The 16,725-nt window shown below is 43.2% G+C and overlaps 1 protein-coding gene across 1 annotated transcript in view; it reads left to right on the forward strand.

The window, feature by feature from the left end:
* The first annotated feature begins 2,246 nt into the window (after nt 1–2,246).
* Nucleotides 2,247–16,725, forward strand: part of UBE2B (ubiquitin conjugating enzyme E2B) — a 21,052-nt gene continuing 6,573 nt past the window's right edge. Inside the window, exons 1-3 of the mRNA XM_015429474.1 lie at nt 2,247–2,413; nt 12,670–12,750; nt 13,314–13,339. Of these exons, the coding sequence (XP_015284960.1) occupies nt 2,370–2,413; nt 12,670–12,750; nt 13,314–13,339 (151 nt within the window). The 5' untranslated portion in view covers nt 2,247–2,369. The remainder of the gene's footprint in view (nt 2,414–12,669; nt 12,751–13,313; nt 13,340–16,725) is intronic.

A 16,725-nucleotide genomic window follows, 5' to 3' on the forward strand; every position in this document is an offset into this window, starting at 1 on the left:
GCAGTCTTTGACACAGTGGACCATACCATCCTGTTTAGGTGTTTGGAGGCGGGATGTGCTTGTGGTTGGTTTCACCCATTGCTCACAGGCAGGACTCAGATGACTGCTGTAGGGGACAAGTTTTCTGCACTGCGGGATCTGCCTTGTGGGGTTCTACAAGGTTCAGTCTTGTCCCACATGCTATTCAATTTCTATGTAAAGCCCTTGGAAGAAATCATTCATGGTTTTGTAATAGGGTGCCATCAATATGCTGATGACACCCAGCTCTGTAATTCTTTATTCAAAACTCCTGGGACACTATTTATTTACAAAATGTATAATCTATCTTTCTGTCCTCATCAAGGTCACGAAGGCAGCTGTTATGTATTAATTTCTGCATTAGCTTGAGTTCTGAAACAGGAATGTAGATACACCAATCAGAGCTGCGCAATGTTCTGGAGGGAAGCACTCTGATTGGACCTTATATGTAAATAGTGATTGATTAATATCTGACTTGTGGGCGTGGCTACCCAAGCCCGGACTGTTTAAAAGAGAGCCTGTTGCTCTGTATGTTTGTCTCGTTCTGTTTTCTTCTGACTTCGTTAATAAAGCTGATTCACTGTTCACAAGCTGTGTTGAGTCTCGTACTTAAAAGCAGCTAACAAGAACGTACATAATAAAAACATGTCTTAAAAACCATTAAAACCAAACAAAAGCACATTTTTTAAACTATTAAAAACAAGCTAAAATACACATCCAAAAACATAAAAACAGCAGTTCAAACACAGCAGGAAGAATGGATCACTGAGGAATGTTAGAGAAAATAAAAATATCTTCACCCATTGGTGGAAGATGGCAACAGGCGAGGACAGACTTTCTGGGGAGACAGTTCCAGAGTTTGGGCGCCAAAATCAAGAAGGCCCTCTCCCAGACTGCCATCTGCCTGATCTCAGAAGGCTGGAGCACCTGAAGCAGGGCCTTGGAAAATTATTGTTGGTTTGGTTTGTAAGGGAGTCGGCAGACCCATACATGACTGCTGTCCAAACCAGTACTGTTCAGGAGGACATTCTTGTAGAGCGTGGTGATCATGGATCATGAATGTGGCCTCTATTGGGGTTTTTTCTCCCTTCTTCCAGTCTTCTATCCCAGGCTCATTGCTTTATACTGGTTTATTAGGAATGTTTGCTGTTAGAAAAAAAATGCTGTCATGTTTTGTAATTTGCTTGCTTGCTGATTGCTGTTATTCAAATGTTACCATATTTTGAAATTGGCTTACTGGTTGTCTAAATAATTCTATTGTACTTGTAATCTGCCTTGAATCCCAGTGAGAAAGGCACACTACAAATGAAAATAAATGAAATAAGTACATGTGATTCTAATGCCCACACCCAGTGTAATATGAGGGAGCAGCTGATTAAGGCTGCAATTCTGCACAAGCTTACTCGAACCAAGTCCCCAAATCAGTGGGGTACTTCTGAGGACAGAGTCAAGCCTATATTATTTGAAAGTAATCCCCATTGAGCTTGGTGGATATTCAGTCACTAAACATGTACTGGATTGCATGTGCCAATGTTCTTGATGTCAGCTTTAGTACTGCCAGTTTTCAGGCCTTGTTTTCTGTCAGTAAAAGGCGCACGTGTGGGTCTTTTCAGGGCTACTTGACCTTTTGAAGGAGGACTCCTTGGGGCCAAACCTGGCAGCAACCACTGGGCGATATGAGACAACACAACTTGCATGATATGCCCAGGACTGGTTGCTTGCTACTGTTCCACAGGAGCCACCCAGTGAAAGCCAGTGGGGTGTAGAATTTCAGAGTAGTGCGGGGAAGGGGAAATGAGATCGACAACAGACACACACACAGACACCCCGGCAAGTCCCCCTTGTGGGTCCCCAGTTGTCCTGTTCTATAATTTTGTGAAGCTCTTGGGAGGGGGGGGTAGGAATAATTTAAAAACAAGTACTATTTGACACCCCTACACCTTCCCTTCCACATCAGGGGTGAGAAGTGCCGTGGAGTCCTTTCTTCAAGGGTTCTTCGTCATCTCCGGAATCTGTAGGTGAAATGTTCGAAAACAACCCAGAACAGCCACTGTTTCCTGTGTGACATGAACACTATCTAAAAGACTTCTCTCCACCACCCCCTTCGCGCAGGCGCAGTGGTACATTCCTAAGGCGTTCTCGGCCCCCCTCCCAGGCAGGCGAAGTGGTACAGTCGCGAAGGGTGGCTTGTTCCCTCCCCCACCGGCGGAGGGAGACGCCATTGCGGAGTTGTTTGTGAAGCAGCAGAAGGAGGCGGCCGCCGCCGAGGAGGGAGACAGCTGTGTTTCCAGCCGTGCTGAGGCCTATTTTGGGGAGAGGGATTATTTTGCTGTTCGGGGAGCGGGAGGATCATGTCCACTCCAGCCAGGCGGAGGCTAATGAGAGATTTCAAGAGGTAGGTGCTTTTCTTCCTTCTTCGTCCAAACGGTGGTCGCTCTTGGGAGCAATGTGTGCCCCCCCCCTCCCCGGTCGGGGTCTGCTGGACTGGGTTCGCTTCTTTACTTAGGGTTTCCCTTGTGTCTCCCCGGGGCGAACAACCGGCCCCTTTGCCCCCCTTCTAAGTGGGGGTGGGGGAGCCTTTTCTTGTATTGGGAAGAAAGAGATCTGGGTTTCTTCTGCTCTCCTTCTGCCCAAAACTAGTGGGAGGACAAAGAGTTGAGGAGCTCCCGTCTCTCACTTTCCAAGAGGGTCTTTTTATTTTACCCCTACCTGGGTCGCCGTTCTCTGCTCCTCCTCCTGCCTGTCAGAGAAGAGGAAATCAAGACGAAGAAGGATTGTTCTACACAAAAGACTGGAGGACTTGTTATTTTCTCTCCCACCTCCGTCGAAAGGATTTTCCTACTACACGTTGGCAGACCCCCTTGTATAAGATGCCTGCTCGATGGTGTAATTGAAGGGGACAGGAATGACCACGTCAGAGGGACAAATAACTGGATGCCTCGGGTTGTGGGGAACGACCAAAGATACCAGTTTCTGAAGAACAAGGGGGCATTACTGTAGGGGACAGCCAAATCTGTGAGTTAGAAATGCATCTGGTTTCTCTGACATTCACCCACCCACCCACCCTGATCACTGGCTTGTGGTGGATACAAAAGTGGCCTCTGTGGAAAGTTCAAATGTTAAAGGTACAACTATAGACATATTTGGAGTACTGAAGTGCTATGTAAGGGCTACGACAAACTGCATATGCATAGGAAATAATTGCCAGATTTTCCAAACGGAGGGGAGAAGGTAGGTCACAGACCTTTTAGAAACATATACACTTCCTGGTTCCTGCAGTGCCAGAGTGTAAATTCTCACACTGCATGCTGTCCAACTTGCCAATTTATTGCTTCAAAAAAATAAAGAAACTGTTGTCATAGGTTTAGGTTCCTCAGTGAGTCAATAGTGAGGCTGTAAATAAAACTTCCAGTCCAGTATCCTCCTCTTCCCTTGGACATCCTGAATCTTTTAGTCCCCAGCTGCTTCAGAGTTCATTTCACTCTGACTCTTTTATAAAGCTCTTCACTGTCATGCTGATGCAAAAAGGGAATTGGTGCACAAATTCTTCTACTTCCAGAAATGTAAACTTTTTGAAAGGCTGGCTTGAGAATTCCATAATGGGTAGGGAGTGGAGGAAGCTGTGGAGAGAAATATGTGAATCCTTTTGCTTGTATAGCTGATTGGTTTCATTGTACATAATTCTGAAAAAGCCAGTGAATGCAGTAATCACAACTAGGCTTGTGTTTGAAAAGAAATTCCAGCTTTCTCACAAGGTAGCAGGGCAGGCTCGTGCATTTCCATATTTGTTTAGGATTACTTCTTCTAATGGCTCTGCTTCACAGCTTTTACTGACATTTGCAAGCATCTGAAGAGCTTATGCTGAAGTTGGCAAAACAATGGCCATTTTCCTTTCTCAAGCAGGCTGCCAAGAAAGACATCCTATCCAAAGTGCCGTACCTGGCACTGTGAATGGATTCCATGGAGAAACCTGTTCTGCTCCTGTAAAATCACCATTTATAAGCTCAATAATATTTAGGTTGTAACATTAATATGGTAACAGGTCTGCATTATGTTAAGTGTCTAGTCAAGAGGAACAGCTGTAGGTAGTCAAACTTTGCTCTGGGTTGGACTTAACAGAGAAGAAAGTGCATTCTGGTTTTATGAACTGACAGATACTTCAGGATTAGGGTGGGCTATTAAGGCTGGCCACCATGGTTTTGCCTGCCCAGCATAATGGCTTAGTGCTGTTACATTGTCAAAAGCCATGGTAAACAAATACAATAGTGCATTTTTCCTAAGAATATCCTCTGCTGAAATAATTGAGGCTTTCATTGAAATAAATGCTACAGGAGAAATAACTTCAAAACTGAATGCTTTTGTACATTCATAATTCAGACAGGGAATGGGTTATTAATACTGCCTTGTTGTTTTTAATAACTTTAATACTGCTAAAGTTTTGCCAGACAAATCTTTAACTTTCACTGCTGGCTTTATTTTTAATGCCTCTCTTGATATACCTTATGCTGGATTTGTCTTTCTTGAGGGCATTGTGTAAGCTACACAGTTTTAAAACAGCTTCAGATTCCAGTTTTTAATATAAAACATTATATGCTGTACAGCTTGACTGCACACTTCTACTAGAAATTCATTTCTGATTTTGCAGTTTTAGTAATGCATTTAAAAAGCTTTTCTAGAGATACTGACAAATGAACCGTCCATATTGCATGCATTTATGTTAGCTAGTCAGAAAAGTCCCCTCATCATCAAATTGTCCCCTGAAAGGCTCTGCAGCAGTTTGTTTGCTGCATTTGATGGTTCACAGAGACACTTTGGAAAGTTCTTTGCCATGGATTCTAATTATGTCCTGTATTTTAAGACATTGTGAATTAGCTTGGGCAAATTACTTACATTTAGTACATACCTCTCCTTCTCTGCTGATTGTGCTTAAAAGTAATGTGAAGGGGGGTAAAAGTCAATTTGCTTCTTTGCGAAATTAGATGTGAAACAGCCTGAAAGGGTTGGTATGTCATCAGGAACAGTTCTTTCTTGGGGCATCAACTGGGCATTGCTCACACTAATGAATGTTATGAAAAGTGAGGAAAAATAATGTTTATGCCTGGAGATTTACACTGCACATTACTTGCTAGATTGTGTTTGGTTGTAGTGTTATGTGAGCTCTCAGTTCCTCTAGGAGGGAGATATTAAATACACTTTCTCTGTAAGAAATCCTCTAGACAGTCCCTTTATCTTCTGAGATAGAGAAGACAGTCTAAATGTTGAAAGGGAAAACAGTTGGCAGTAGAAACATCAAAGTGGAATGCATTTATTCCATATAGATAGTTGGTTTCATGTACTGCACTGGCTGCCTATGGCATACTGAATTCACTTCAAGGTGCTGGTTCTTACCTTTAAAGCCCTTTATGGTCAGGGGCCTACATAACTGAGGGACCACCTTTCCCCACATGTTCCCCAGAGAGGACTGCACTCAGGGTCTCAAAACTGTCTGGCCCTCCTGGGTCCCAAAGATGCCAGGCTGGCTTCGACCAGGGCCAGGGGCTTTTCGGTGGTGGCTCTGCACTGGTGGATTTTTTTAAAAAAATTTTTTAACAACTGCACTGGTGGAATGAGCTCCTGGATGATATCAGGGCCCTTTGGGAACTTTTACAGTTCCGCAGGGCCTGCAAGATGGAGCTCTTCCGCCAGGCATTCGATAAGGAGCCGTACCATAGGACCCCTGTGCCGTGGCATTACCATTGCAACCTGTGCATCACTGGTGTGAAGGGACCGAGATAGTTCTACATGAATGCTGATTGTACCTACCCCATTAGGATCTGCTATTAAGATGATTTGTTATTGTGTCTCACCATCAGTTTATAACTTGGCACACTAGCACTTTATGACTGGTTTTTAGAAATTCATTGTTTTAACTGTTTTAACTGTTTTAAATTTTATGCAAGCTGCCCTGAGCCTGCCTTGGTGGGGATGGTGGGGAATAAATTGAATAAAATAAAACGAATATGTAGTGACTCAGAATGCAAACCGAGTGCTGGGAAGTCCCCAGTTTTGATTTCAGCTCAGCCACAGACTCACTAGACTTGTAAGTATTCTTTGGAATAATACACATGAAACACTTTGAACACTTGAAATGTGTTAATTATTATTAGTTCATAATATTGATAGCTGAATTGATAGCACATTTTGGACGACTTCTCTCCTTGACTTAGGCTGACTGAAGCAGTTAATAGGCATAGAGATTTCTTGTTATCTGCAGTTGACTCAGCTGCAAAGTCATTACAACTAAAGGTATTTCGCAGCAGAGATGGCTTTAGTTTTTGAAGCTTCATGAACTGCACTTGCAGGGCTTATTGCTGAGACCAGAGCTTTGGCGTGCTATCTGGCTATCATGTAGCAAGAAATCACGTCCCTTTGCTCTCCAGCCAAGGTTTTAGGTGGCTTGTGTTGTTGACATTGAATTGCTTGAACAGAGCATGCTCAAAGAACAGAGCTATCTGACTACAAGGTAGTTTAGGAGCAAGGAACCACTGATTGACAACACCATGTTGTTAATCTGCTATAATAACAACGCTGTGTTGTTTCTAGTGTTCCCTTTGCTAGAGTTAATACATGGAAATGGATTGCTCTGTGTTCTTGCTTAGTGTTGTGACTACTCAGAAGGAAAAAGGTCATATTTGCCATGTGGGTGGACCTCATGCTGCCCAGCATTTCTGTGACTTAAGGATCAATAACGTGCCCTTAATGATGCACAGTGCAATCCTGGCCCTAACCCGGATAGTCCAGGCAAGCCCAAACTCATCAGATGTCAGAAGCGAAGCAGGGCCGACCCTGCAAATACTTGGAAGGGTCTCCACAGAATACCAGGGCCAGGATGCAGAGGCTGGTAATATCAAAGCCACCTCTTTGAAATGCCCAAGCCCCACTAGGGGTCTCCAGAAGTCAACCATGCCATGACTTCCAGGCATACACACAAACAAAATACTCACCAAACACACACACACACATACACAGTGCATTCCTGAAAAGTCACACCCTAGAAAATCAGTATGCTTCTTGACCATATGGGGGCAAAATGTGTGGTGTTTTGTGAACAGATAGCACGTGATGGAAGGACAGAATGTTTTGGGAAACATCAATGTACAGACAAATCAAACAAGCCCACCAATCAGACTAAAGTAGTACAGTCTTAACTATACTACAGTTAGTAAACATAAATAGAATCAAGACAATTAAATCCACTGATTTCCTCCTCTTTCAGTAAGTTTCTGTTTGCATCTCAAATAATATTTAATAATTTCTTCAGTAAACAATTCTGAGTAGTTGTTTCCAGCTGAAGGTCACTGAACATATGAGTATGCCTTATACTGAATCAAATAATTGGTCCATCAAGGTCAGACTTGTATACTCTGACTTGCAGGGGCTTTCTCAGGGATTTACATCACCTGCTATCAGGCGCTAAGTGGAGATGCTGGGGACTGAAAGAAAACCAAAGGGAAAACAAACCCTACCTGAACAACAAATTAGGTACCCAAAAAGTTGAGTGCAGCAAACAAAAAAATACAACAAAATACTTATTACAGAGTGTATCAATAAACAATTAAAACATAATACATAATATAACATGCAAGTATCATATACAGCAGCCTATGGGACTTGCACGCCTACTGATCATAAATCACACAAGTGAATATTAAATAAAAAGCCACTAGGCGAGATGTGTTTCAGCCTTGAGGGCCTTCTTCAGTGGCCTAAAACCGTGTTGCACACACATAAAACATAAAATGATAGACGGACCAGGCAGGTTTGAAATTTCAGGGGTGGAAAATGGTCAGTAAAATCAGTAAAAGTCAGCTTTTTCATCTTGGTCAGTAGTTTGTCAGTTATTTTTAAAAAGTGGTCAGTAAAGTCAGTATTTCTTTGATTTTTGTGAATGCAGTTTGTATTTTCCCATTTTCATTACTGCATTTTTGGGGAAACATGATGACTTCCCAGTGAGAAGACAGATTGTTTTCAGTTTAGTTATGAAGTACTTTAAGGACTTTGTTCCTAAAAGTGATTCAGTGAAATCTTCCACAAAGTATAAGAAACATAATTAACCTCTTAAAACGTGAGACAGTGAAAGTAGAGGTGATGGATATTGTGGGATTCAACATGACACAGCTCAGAGTTGAGAAAGCAATGGAAAAGAAGACGACAAGGGGAAAAATGCTTTGGATGCATGCAGAAAACTGTTGAGAAACTAAAGAGTTCGTGAATAACTTTATTTATTCAATTTATACCCCGACCTCCCCGCCCGAGCGGGCTCAGGGCGGCTTACAAAGAGATTAAACATATAGGTAACAAATTATATACAATTTTAAAACAAATAATAAAACTCTGCATTATCATAAAGTGCTAGTAAGTGATCAGGTACTTATAACAATGCTTACAGAAGGTGGAACCAATACTAGTGTTGTAATCAGATGATCTATATTGGTGGTTGGTTCGTCTTGGTCTCTGTATTTAGGCAACAGCACAGGCTGTTGGTGGTAAGCCAAGGACCAGGGCACTGTCACTTCTCAGTTATTTGATGTTGTTTGGTGCAGCTCCTTAGTCGAAGGCCTGGTGGAAGAGCTTCTCCATCTTGCAGGCCCTGCAGAACTGTAAAAGGTCCCGAGGGCCCTGATCTCTTCTGGGAGCTCATTCCACCAGTACAGAGCCACCACTGAGAAGGCCCTGGACCTGGTTGTGGCTGTCCTGGCATCTCTAGGACCTGGGAGGCCAATCAATTTTGTGACCCTGAGCACGGTGCTCTTTGGGGAACATGTGGGGAAAGGCGTTCCCTCAGGTATGTGGGCCCCTGACCTTAAAAGTAAGTACCAGCACCTTGAAGTGAATTCAGTATGCTATCGGCGGCCAGTGCAGCGCTTTCAGCGCAGGCTGGATGTGCTCCTGCATAGGGAAGCCCATCAGAAGCCTGGCTGCAGCATTTTGCACTAGCTGTAGCTTCTGGATTTGGGTCAAGGGCAGTCCCATGCAGAGAGCATTACAGTAGTCCAATCTCGAGGTGACCATCACATGGATCACTGTCACCAAGCTGTTGCATTCGAGGAAGGGAACCAACTGTCTAATCAGCCGGAGGTGGCAAAAGGCTGGGCCTCCATTTTTAGAGAGGCATCCAGGAGCACTCCTAAGCTTCTAACCTCTGACGCTGGGACCAACTGCACCCCATCGAAGCTCGGAAGTAGGATCCCTACCCTCAGGCTGCCCCAGCTCAGGCACAGGACCTCCCTCTTCGTCGGATTCAATTTCAGTTGGCTTATTCTGAGCCAACTAGCCACAGCTTGCAACGCCCAGTCCATATCTTCCAGTGTAGAGTCAGACTGGCCGCCGAACAACAGATAGAGCTGGGTGTCATCTGCATACTGGCAGCATCACAGCCCATGCCTCTGGGCACTCTGGGCAAGGGGGTGCATGTAGATGTTAAGTAACATTGGGGACAGCACTGCCCCTTGGGGCACTCCACAAATCAGTGGGTGCCTTTGGGATAGCTGCTTCCCTAGCGCCACCCTTTGTCCCCAACCCTAAAGGAAGGAAGCCAGCCATTGCAAGGCAGGCCCCTGGACTCCAGTGTCGGCGAGGTGATGGATCAGTAACTGATAGTCGACCGTGTCGAACGCCTCCAACAGCAACATCGCTGCTAATCCACCCCAATCTAGATGCCTCCAGAGGTCATCCATGAGGGCGACCAGTGCCGTCTCTGTCCCATGGCCTGTGCAGAAATTGAACTGGAAAGGATCTAGACTAGAATGGACATGTCATCCAAAAAGCTCTGTAGCTGAATTGTCACATCCCTCTGTTATTTTGCCCAAATAGGGCAGATTGGAGACCAGCTGGTAATTAGCCAATTCAGCCAGATCCAGAGATGGCTTTTTCAGGAGGGGACAAACCACAGCTTCCTTGAGTGCTCTAGGGAACTGTCCCTCCAAAAGAGACTTGTTGATAATCTCCCTTAGGGCATCTTGAAATCCATCATGGCCAGCTTTAATTAGCCATGATGGGCACGGGTCAAGGCAGCACATGGTAGGGCGTACATTTAAGAGCAGTTTGTCAACTTCCTCCAGGCTGAGCGGACTGAAATAATTCGTAACCTGACTAGAAGACATGCATGGAGCCTCGAGTTCGCTCACTGTCTCAACTGTGGCAGGGAGGTCATGGCGGAGCAACAAGACTTTATCTGCAAAGTAGCTTGCAAAGGCCTCACAGCCAGTGTCCAGTTCCCTAACATTTGGTCTGCCTTGTGGCAGAACAGTCATAGACCAAATTATTCTAAATAATTGGGCTGGGCATGAGCTCACAGATGCAATCGTAGCTGCATAATACTCTCAGCGGCTTTGACTGCCATCTCATAGGATCTCATAAACGTCCTATAAGATGTTCTTGTGGCTTTGCTGCAGGCGCACCACTACTGTCTCTCTAGCCATCTTAGCCTTCGCTTCATCAGCCGCAACTCCTGGGTAAACCAAGGAGCCAGCCTAGAGTGAGGGCGCAGAGGGCGTTGGGGAGTGATCTCATCGATGGCTGCCGAGAGTCAGCTGTGCCAATCCTCCACAAGCTCATCTAACAAGCCACCAGGGGGCATTGGATCCTGCAGGGCCATTTGGGTCCGCGGGCAAGTTGAAATCTGCTCACCGCCCAAACGGTTGGGGTGAAACATTCAGATGGGCCTTCAGGGCAGTGACCCGGTCCACTGTGACCCCTGCTGCAAAGATCAGATCGAGCGTGTGTCCGGCCTGGGGAGTGGGAATCATTACATATTGGGAGAGTCCCAGCGCCACCACGGATGACACTAGGTCCATCTCCTGTGTGGAGACCACATCGTCTGCATGGACACTGAAATCATGCAGGGCAATCGGTCTAGGGTGTTCCAATGCCCAGCCTGACACAGCCTCCACCAGGGATGGCAGGCTGCTGGCCGGTTCTTTTTTCATCAGGAAACCAAAGATAAAGTAAAAGCAAAGACAAGTCTTACCTTACAGTAATTATGTGTTGTTGTCATAATTATTACTTTATGTTTGGTTTTTAATATGTTTTTGCTGTTTTATTATCTGCAGTAGGTAATTCTTTTTAAAAGGGAATCTTTTTTGCCTTAAATTTTGTACAATAATGAAAACATTGTTCTCTATTCATAAAAAAATCAATAAAAAGGTGTGCAGTCCTTTTATCTGGGTCACATCTAACTATGGGGATGGTAGAGGCCAGATAATAATAATTTTTAATGAAGTCCTAGTTTTACATTTAAAACGCTAGCTTATCAGTAAGCTGACATTAAATTGTTCAGTAATTTGTCAGTATTTGGTCAGGTTTTTTTGGAATTTTGGTCAGTAAAATCAGTATTTTTGACCCTCTGACTAGTTTCCACCCCTGTGAATCCTGAAAATAGTAAAAAGTAAGCCGTTAACTGTATTGTCAAATAATTGTAGCCAAGGGGATGTTAATCAAGAAGCGGTAGTAGTATTGGTTACTTACACTATAGGGGGAGGTGCCAAATAAAAAATAGGCCTGTAAATAATTACGATCCAGCCCACAAAAAAGCTGATATCTCTCACCAATATCTGTTATTCAGATATCTGATTTTTTGCAGGCTGGCTCATAATTATTTACAGGCCTATTTTGGACTTTCCCTTTGCATCCATTCATGTCAGCGATTGAGCTTTCTTTCAGCTTTAGTCCCGTTGCATCATTAAGGACAGCGCTACTCATACTTGTCCTCAGCATTTCCCCGGTAGCTGATTAAGTGCCATCTGACCTGGGTGTCCTGTCTTCTAGCACTATATCTTTTTTCTTTTGGATTGTCTCATCAGAGGGTTTTCAAGGTAAGAGATGATCAGAAGTGGTTTACCATTGCCTTCTTCTGAACCGTACTAACTGGGGTTAGCTGAAATGCCACTGCCATTGTCTACGAAAGATCCTCCACCCCCATCGCCACTGCAACTGTCTGTTCTCTTCTGATGTGGCTGTTCTTTCCTGAAGTGGGTGGATGCATTGTAGTCTGGTGTCTCACCTCTGAGTGACTCCGCTAGGAGTTTAGCCTCTTGACAGAGTCTAAACTCCTTACAGTGTTGCTCTCAGCTTGTTGACACACACTAACCCCTATACCACATTAAGGTGTGCATCAGTTTGCCAGGTAGTTCTGTAAATCCAGAACTATGAAGTTATCACGCTAGTAGATCTTGCTCAGTCCAGTGTTCCCTCTAAGCTGTGGAGTCTCGTGAGCAAAAGTTCTACTTTGTGAGCTACTGGCATTAAAGTTGTGAGCGAAAGATTTGCCTACTGTATAAATTAGTTTGCTTTGGAGCCATCCTTCCTGTGCTAAGACAAAACTGTGTGAGCTGGAGGCTAAAAAACTGAGCTAGCTCACACTAACTCAGCTTAGAGGGAACACTGCTCAGTACCTGAATAGCACGGCAAGTGCTACTGCTCTATCCATTCTGTTGTTCATACTTATATATATATATTTATATACTTATATATATTTTTGTACATTCTTTCCCAGAGTAATCCTTAGACTTGCAAGAGTAATGTAGAAGAACTTTTGATTACTTACGTAATTATGATTATTGTCCAACTGCATAGTTAATGTGTATATATTGTGGATTTTCTGGGGGGTTTTAGATTACAAGAAGATCCTCCTGTGGGTGTCAGTGGCGCACCATCCGAGAATAATATAATGCAGTGGAATGCAGTCATTTTTGGGTAAGTGAAGAATGCTTTAATTTTGAAGAAAATAATTACTTACAAGGTAACTGCATGAGGGCTTGTAGAAGTGCTGTGCATCTACTGAACACACCTTAGGATATGAATTTTTAAGGGAAAGCAAGATACTTGATATCTTTTTTTGAACTCCCTTGTTATTTTTAAATGTAAATACATAAATATGAAAGTTTAATTAAGACCGGAGTAAGTAACCACTGATGTATTATGCTTTTTGTAATACGGAGAACTTTGGCTGGAAATACATTGATCACATTGCTTAAACTATAACTGTGTGATCAGGACACCCTGGTAGCAGTTCTGCTGAAATATGAAAATATGCTGTTCTGCTGAAATATGAGAATCAAATTTGTCTTAAGTAACAGATTTGCATACTTAGCTAATATCTCTATTGCAGTTTTGATGGAGCCTAAATTGTAACAAATCTATTTTAAGAAATAGTACTACTTCTGTTCATTTACTCTTCTTCTATATTCACTTCTTTTTCTAATGTAAAGGAAAGGTATACGATCTCTTTAGAAACTCTGTATTTTGTCTTGTTCTAGGCCAGAAGGTACTCCTTTTGAAGATGGTAAGTTCTTAATCTTCCTTCCTTTTTTTTTTCTTTTTTTTGGGGGGGTGTCTTAGTAAATTTCTTACAGCAACTTTGCATTGTCTAATCATCAGCTTACATTAGCCACCACATTGTTTGAAATGTCCCATGGTAAAATTCCAGTTGCTGTAATAATACCGCCAAACTACGAAAGTTTAGCTAAAGTTCCATCTGTAATATATAACAATTGTCATATGTTTTGAAATACCCTACTTTGGCAGCGCCAGTGGGTAAATAGTCCTGCTGTTTAATTGGGACCAATAGGTGCTTTCAGAATAGCATTCTTTGAAATGTTTTAAGCATGACATTTTGTGTACAATATGTTACAAGTTGGTTATCTTTTATCTGTAATTGCATTAAGGATTGCAGTCTAGACAGGCAAAGTGCAGATCCTTCTGATGTCCTGTAATTGCATTAAGGATTGCAGTCTAGACGGGCAAAGTGCAGATCCTTCATAATGTAGGTCAAGTCAGAATTACTACAGTTCCACCCCATATCCAAAATCAGATTATCTGCATTTAAAAATTAACTAATAGTTAGCCATACCCATTGACTTGGAAAGATTGTCATCATTGTGTTTAGAATCTAGTTTCTGTTGAGCTCTTCTTTGGGGGATAGTTCCCCTCTAGAATGGAAAGAAGCATTGATCTCAGCTTTGTCCCACTTTTTATTCCATTAGAATTTCCTCTGCCCCTCCCTTAGACTTCCATTTCCAACAATAATGACATCTTGGCCAAAGTGGAATCTCTCAGCTAAGATCCATGCAACTGTAGTATTAGTTCTGTGTGAGTTTGGACTTGTGTTTCTTGAATAGCAGTCTCCCCTGCCACATGCAAAGTACTGTTAAGAGTGTGAGGACTCTTAAATGTTATGATAGAAGATAGAAACCCCCTGTTTAAAACACAAAAAAAGGTCAAAAATCCCACAGGGCATACCAAAGACCTTGGGCACACCTAAAGTAGCTATTTGGATCCCAGCCACTATTGCTATCACGAAAGCAGTCAGATACAGATCAGAGCAATCGATGACTGATGGACAGCTTAGGTATCCTCCAAATCTATGAGGTAAGTGATGTTTGGAAAAGATGGGGCTGAGAGAATCAGTAAAATCCACACCCAAGAACTGGTCCTAAAAGCATCTTCAAGCTCCAAATCATCTGCTGAATGAATTGGAGCAAACTAGATTTAGTGAAATGTTTGACGGACCAGTTAACTTCTCCTAAAACATCCACTTTTGTTCATGCTTTCAAGGAGATATGCCTGGTTCTCAGTACAATCCTAAGATGATTTATGCCCTTCTGAGCCAATTGAAGGCAGTGGGTGTAACTTTTTGTAGGGTTGCACTATTTATCTTTAGTGCATGATGTGAGTTCATCTTTTGGTATGGAAAATACGAACAACTGGAAATTCTCTCAAACCAATCTGCATAGAAAATGGTCTCCATGAAAATAACCAAACTAAATTTTGAGAATGTTATGGTAGTAGTTTATGTAGACATCCTTCTGCCTCTCAGTTTATTGTTGTGACCTGAAGCATGGCTAAAGGGGGAAGTTTGGTTCTTAACAGGTCAGGAAATGTAGGAGCTGGGTTTTGATTTTGGTTTTTATATTTGGTGATGTAATTTTCTTAATGGATCTAAATTTGATGGGTCTTAAGGCAAAGAGAAAAATATTTCCTGTATCTTTTAATGATTGAAAGTCTTCTGTGTTAATATCTGAGTTGGATCCTGCCAGCTTTTCTGTTGGAAACATGGGCAGACAAAAAACCCCTTCGAGCACTGAAAAAGCCGTACTGGGGATCACGATACCTGCATGGACAAAAGCAGTGTGGGATGGGGGCTGCAGTGAGGAGAAGAATTGGATGAGCCTAAGGGGGGGAAATGGCAGGATCCAGCCCCTGATTTTTAATATTCTGGCTTTACCCAGGGAGGGGGGAATATAGGTAGTTTATAGCAGCTTTGCAAGTAAGTCCATAGAAGTTACTAGCCCATGAACATTTTTACTAGTCTGTTTAAAAGGTAAACGTTCCCTTGCTCGAAAGCCAGTCGAATCCGACTCTAGGGTTGCGGGTGCTCATCTCCGTTTCAAAGCCGAAGAGCCAGCGCTGTCCGAAGACGTTTCCATGGTCATGTGGCCGGCATGACTAAACGCCAAGGCGCACGGAACGCTGTTACCTTCCCACTGAAGTGGTACCTATTTATCTACTTGCAATTTCTTGCTTTTGAACTGCTAGTCTGTTTACTCCTCCATATTTAAGATAGTTAAAAGGAGATAACCCTTTTTGTAAAGCTTTCCTGCCTTGCCTGGCACAAGAATGCCTGGGACTATTTACAAGGCTAATTTGCAACTTCTGGGTTATGCAGCATATCTAAGGCTGTTGCATACAGCCCATGGGAACTTGTTAAGACACTGCACACCATTTGTCCTCCTTAAAAAATTTCAATAGCAAAAGCTTCGTAAATAGCTGCTGGTATTGAAAAATTGTTCACCTCTGTTCTAGTGTCTGTTAGTTTTTGGCAGAAACGTTGCAAGGTTGGGTCTAATGAAGACTCCTAGTTTATCTAACTCTGAAGAACATTGGCTGCTTTCTTCTTTGAAGTGTTCAGGAAGAATCATGTCTCAAGCAGGTACTAAGCAATGCTCCCTCTAAGCTGTGGAGTCTCGTGAGCAAAAATTCTGCTTTTGCGAGCTACTGGCATTAAAGTTGTGAGCGAGCGATTTGGCTACTGCATAAATTAGTTTACTCTGGAGCTATCCTTCCTGAGCTAAGACAAAAATGTGTGAGCTGGAGGCTAAAAAACTGTGAGCTAGCTCACACTAACTCAGCTTAGAGGGAACACTGGTACTCAGGGCTCTTTTCGTAGAAAAAGAGGTGCAGGAGCTCATTAGCATAACTCATTAGCATATGCCACACCCCCTGACATCACCGGAAGTGTGTCATAGGCCACACCCCCTGACATCACCAGAAGTGTCAAAAGGCCATCCCCCTGAACATCACCGGAAGTGTGTCAGAAGGCCATACCCACTGCTCCAGCTCCACTGGACTGTTTTGGATTGCTAGCTATTGGGGGGAAATGAGCAGATTTGCCCTCACAGAGCAGCCAGAGCCGGTTCCTGACTAAAACTTGGTCTTAAAGGTGCCACTGGACTGTTTTGGTTTACTGGCTATGGGGGGGGGATGAGCAGATCTGCCCTCACAGAGCAGCCAGAGCCAGTTCCTGAATAAAACTTGGTCTTAAAGGTGCCACTGGACTGTTTTGGTTTACTGGCTATGGGGGGGGGATGAGCAGATCTGCCCTCACAGAGCAGCCAGAGCCAGTTCCTGAATAAAACTTGGTCTTAAAGGTGCCACTGGACTGTTTTGGTT

The sequence above is a fragment of the Gekko japonicus genome, unplaced genomic scaffold, assembly GCF_001447785.1.
Source record: "Gekko japonicus isolate JY-2015 unplaced genomic scaffold, Gekko_japonicus_V1.1 scaffold234, whole genome shotgun sequence".
NCBI classification, from domain to species: domain Eukaryota; kingdom Metazoa; phylum Chordata; class Lepidosauria; order Squamata; family Gekkonidae; genus Gekko; species Gekko japonicus.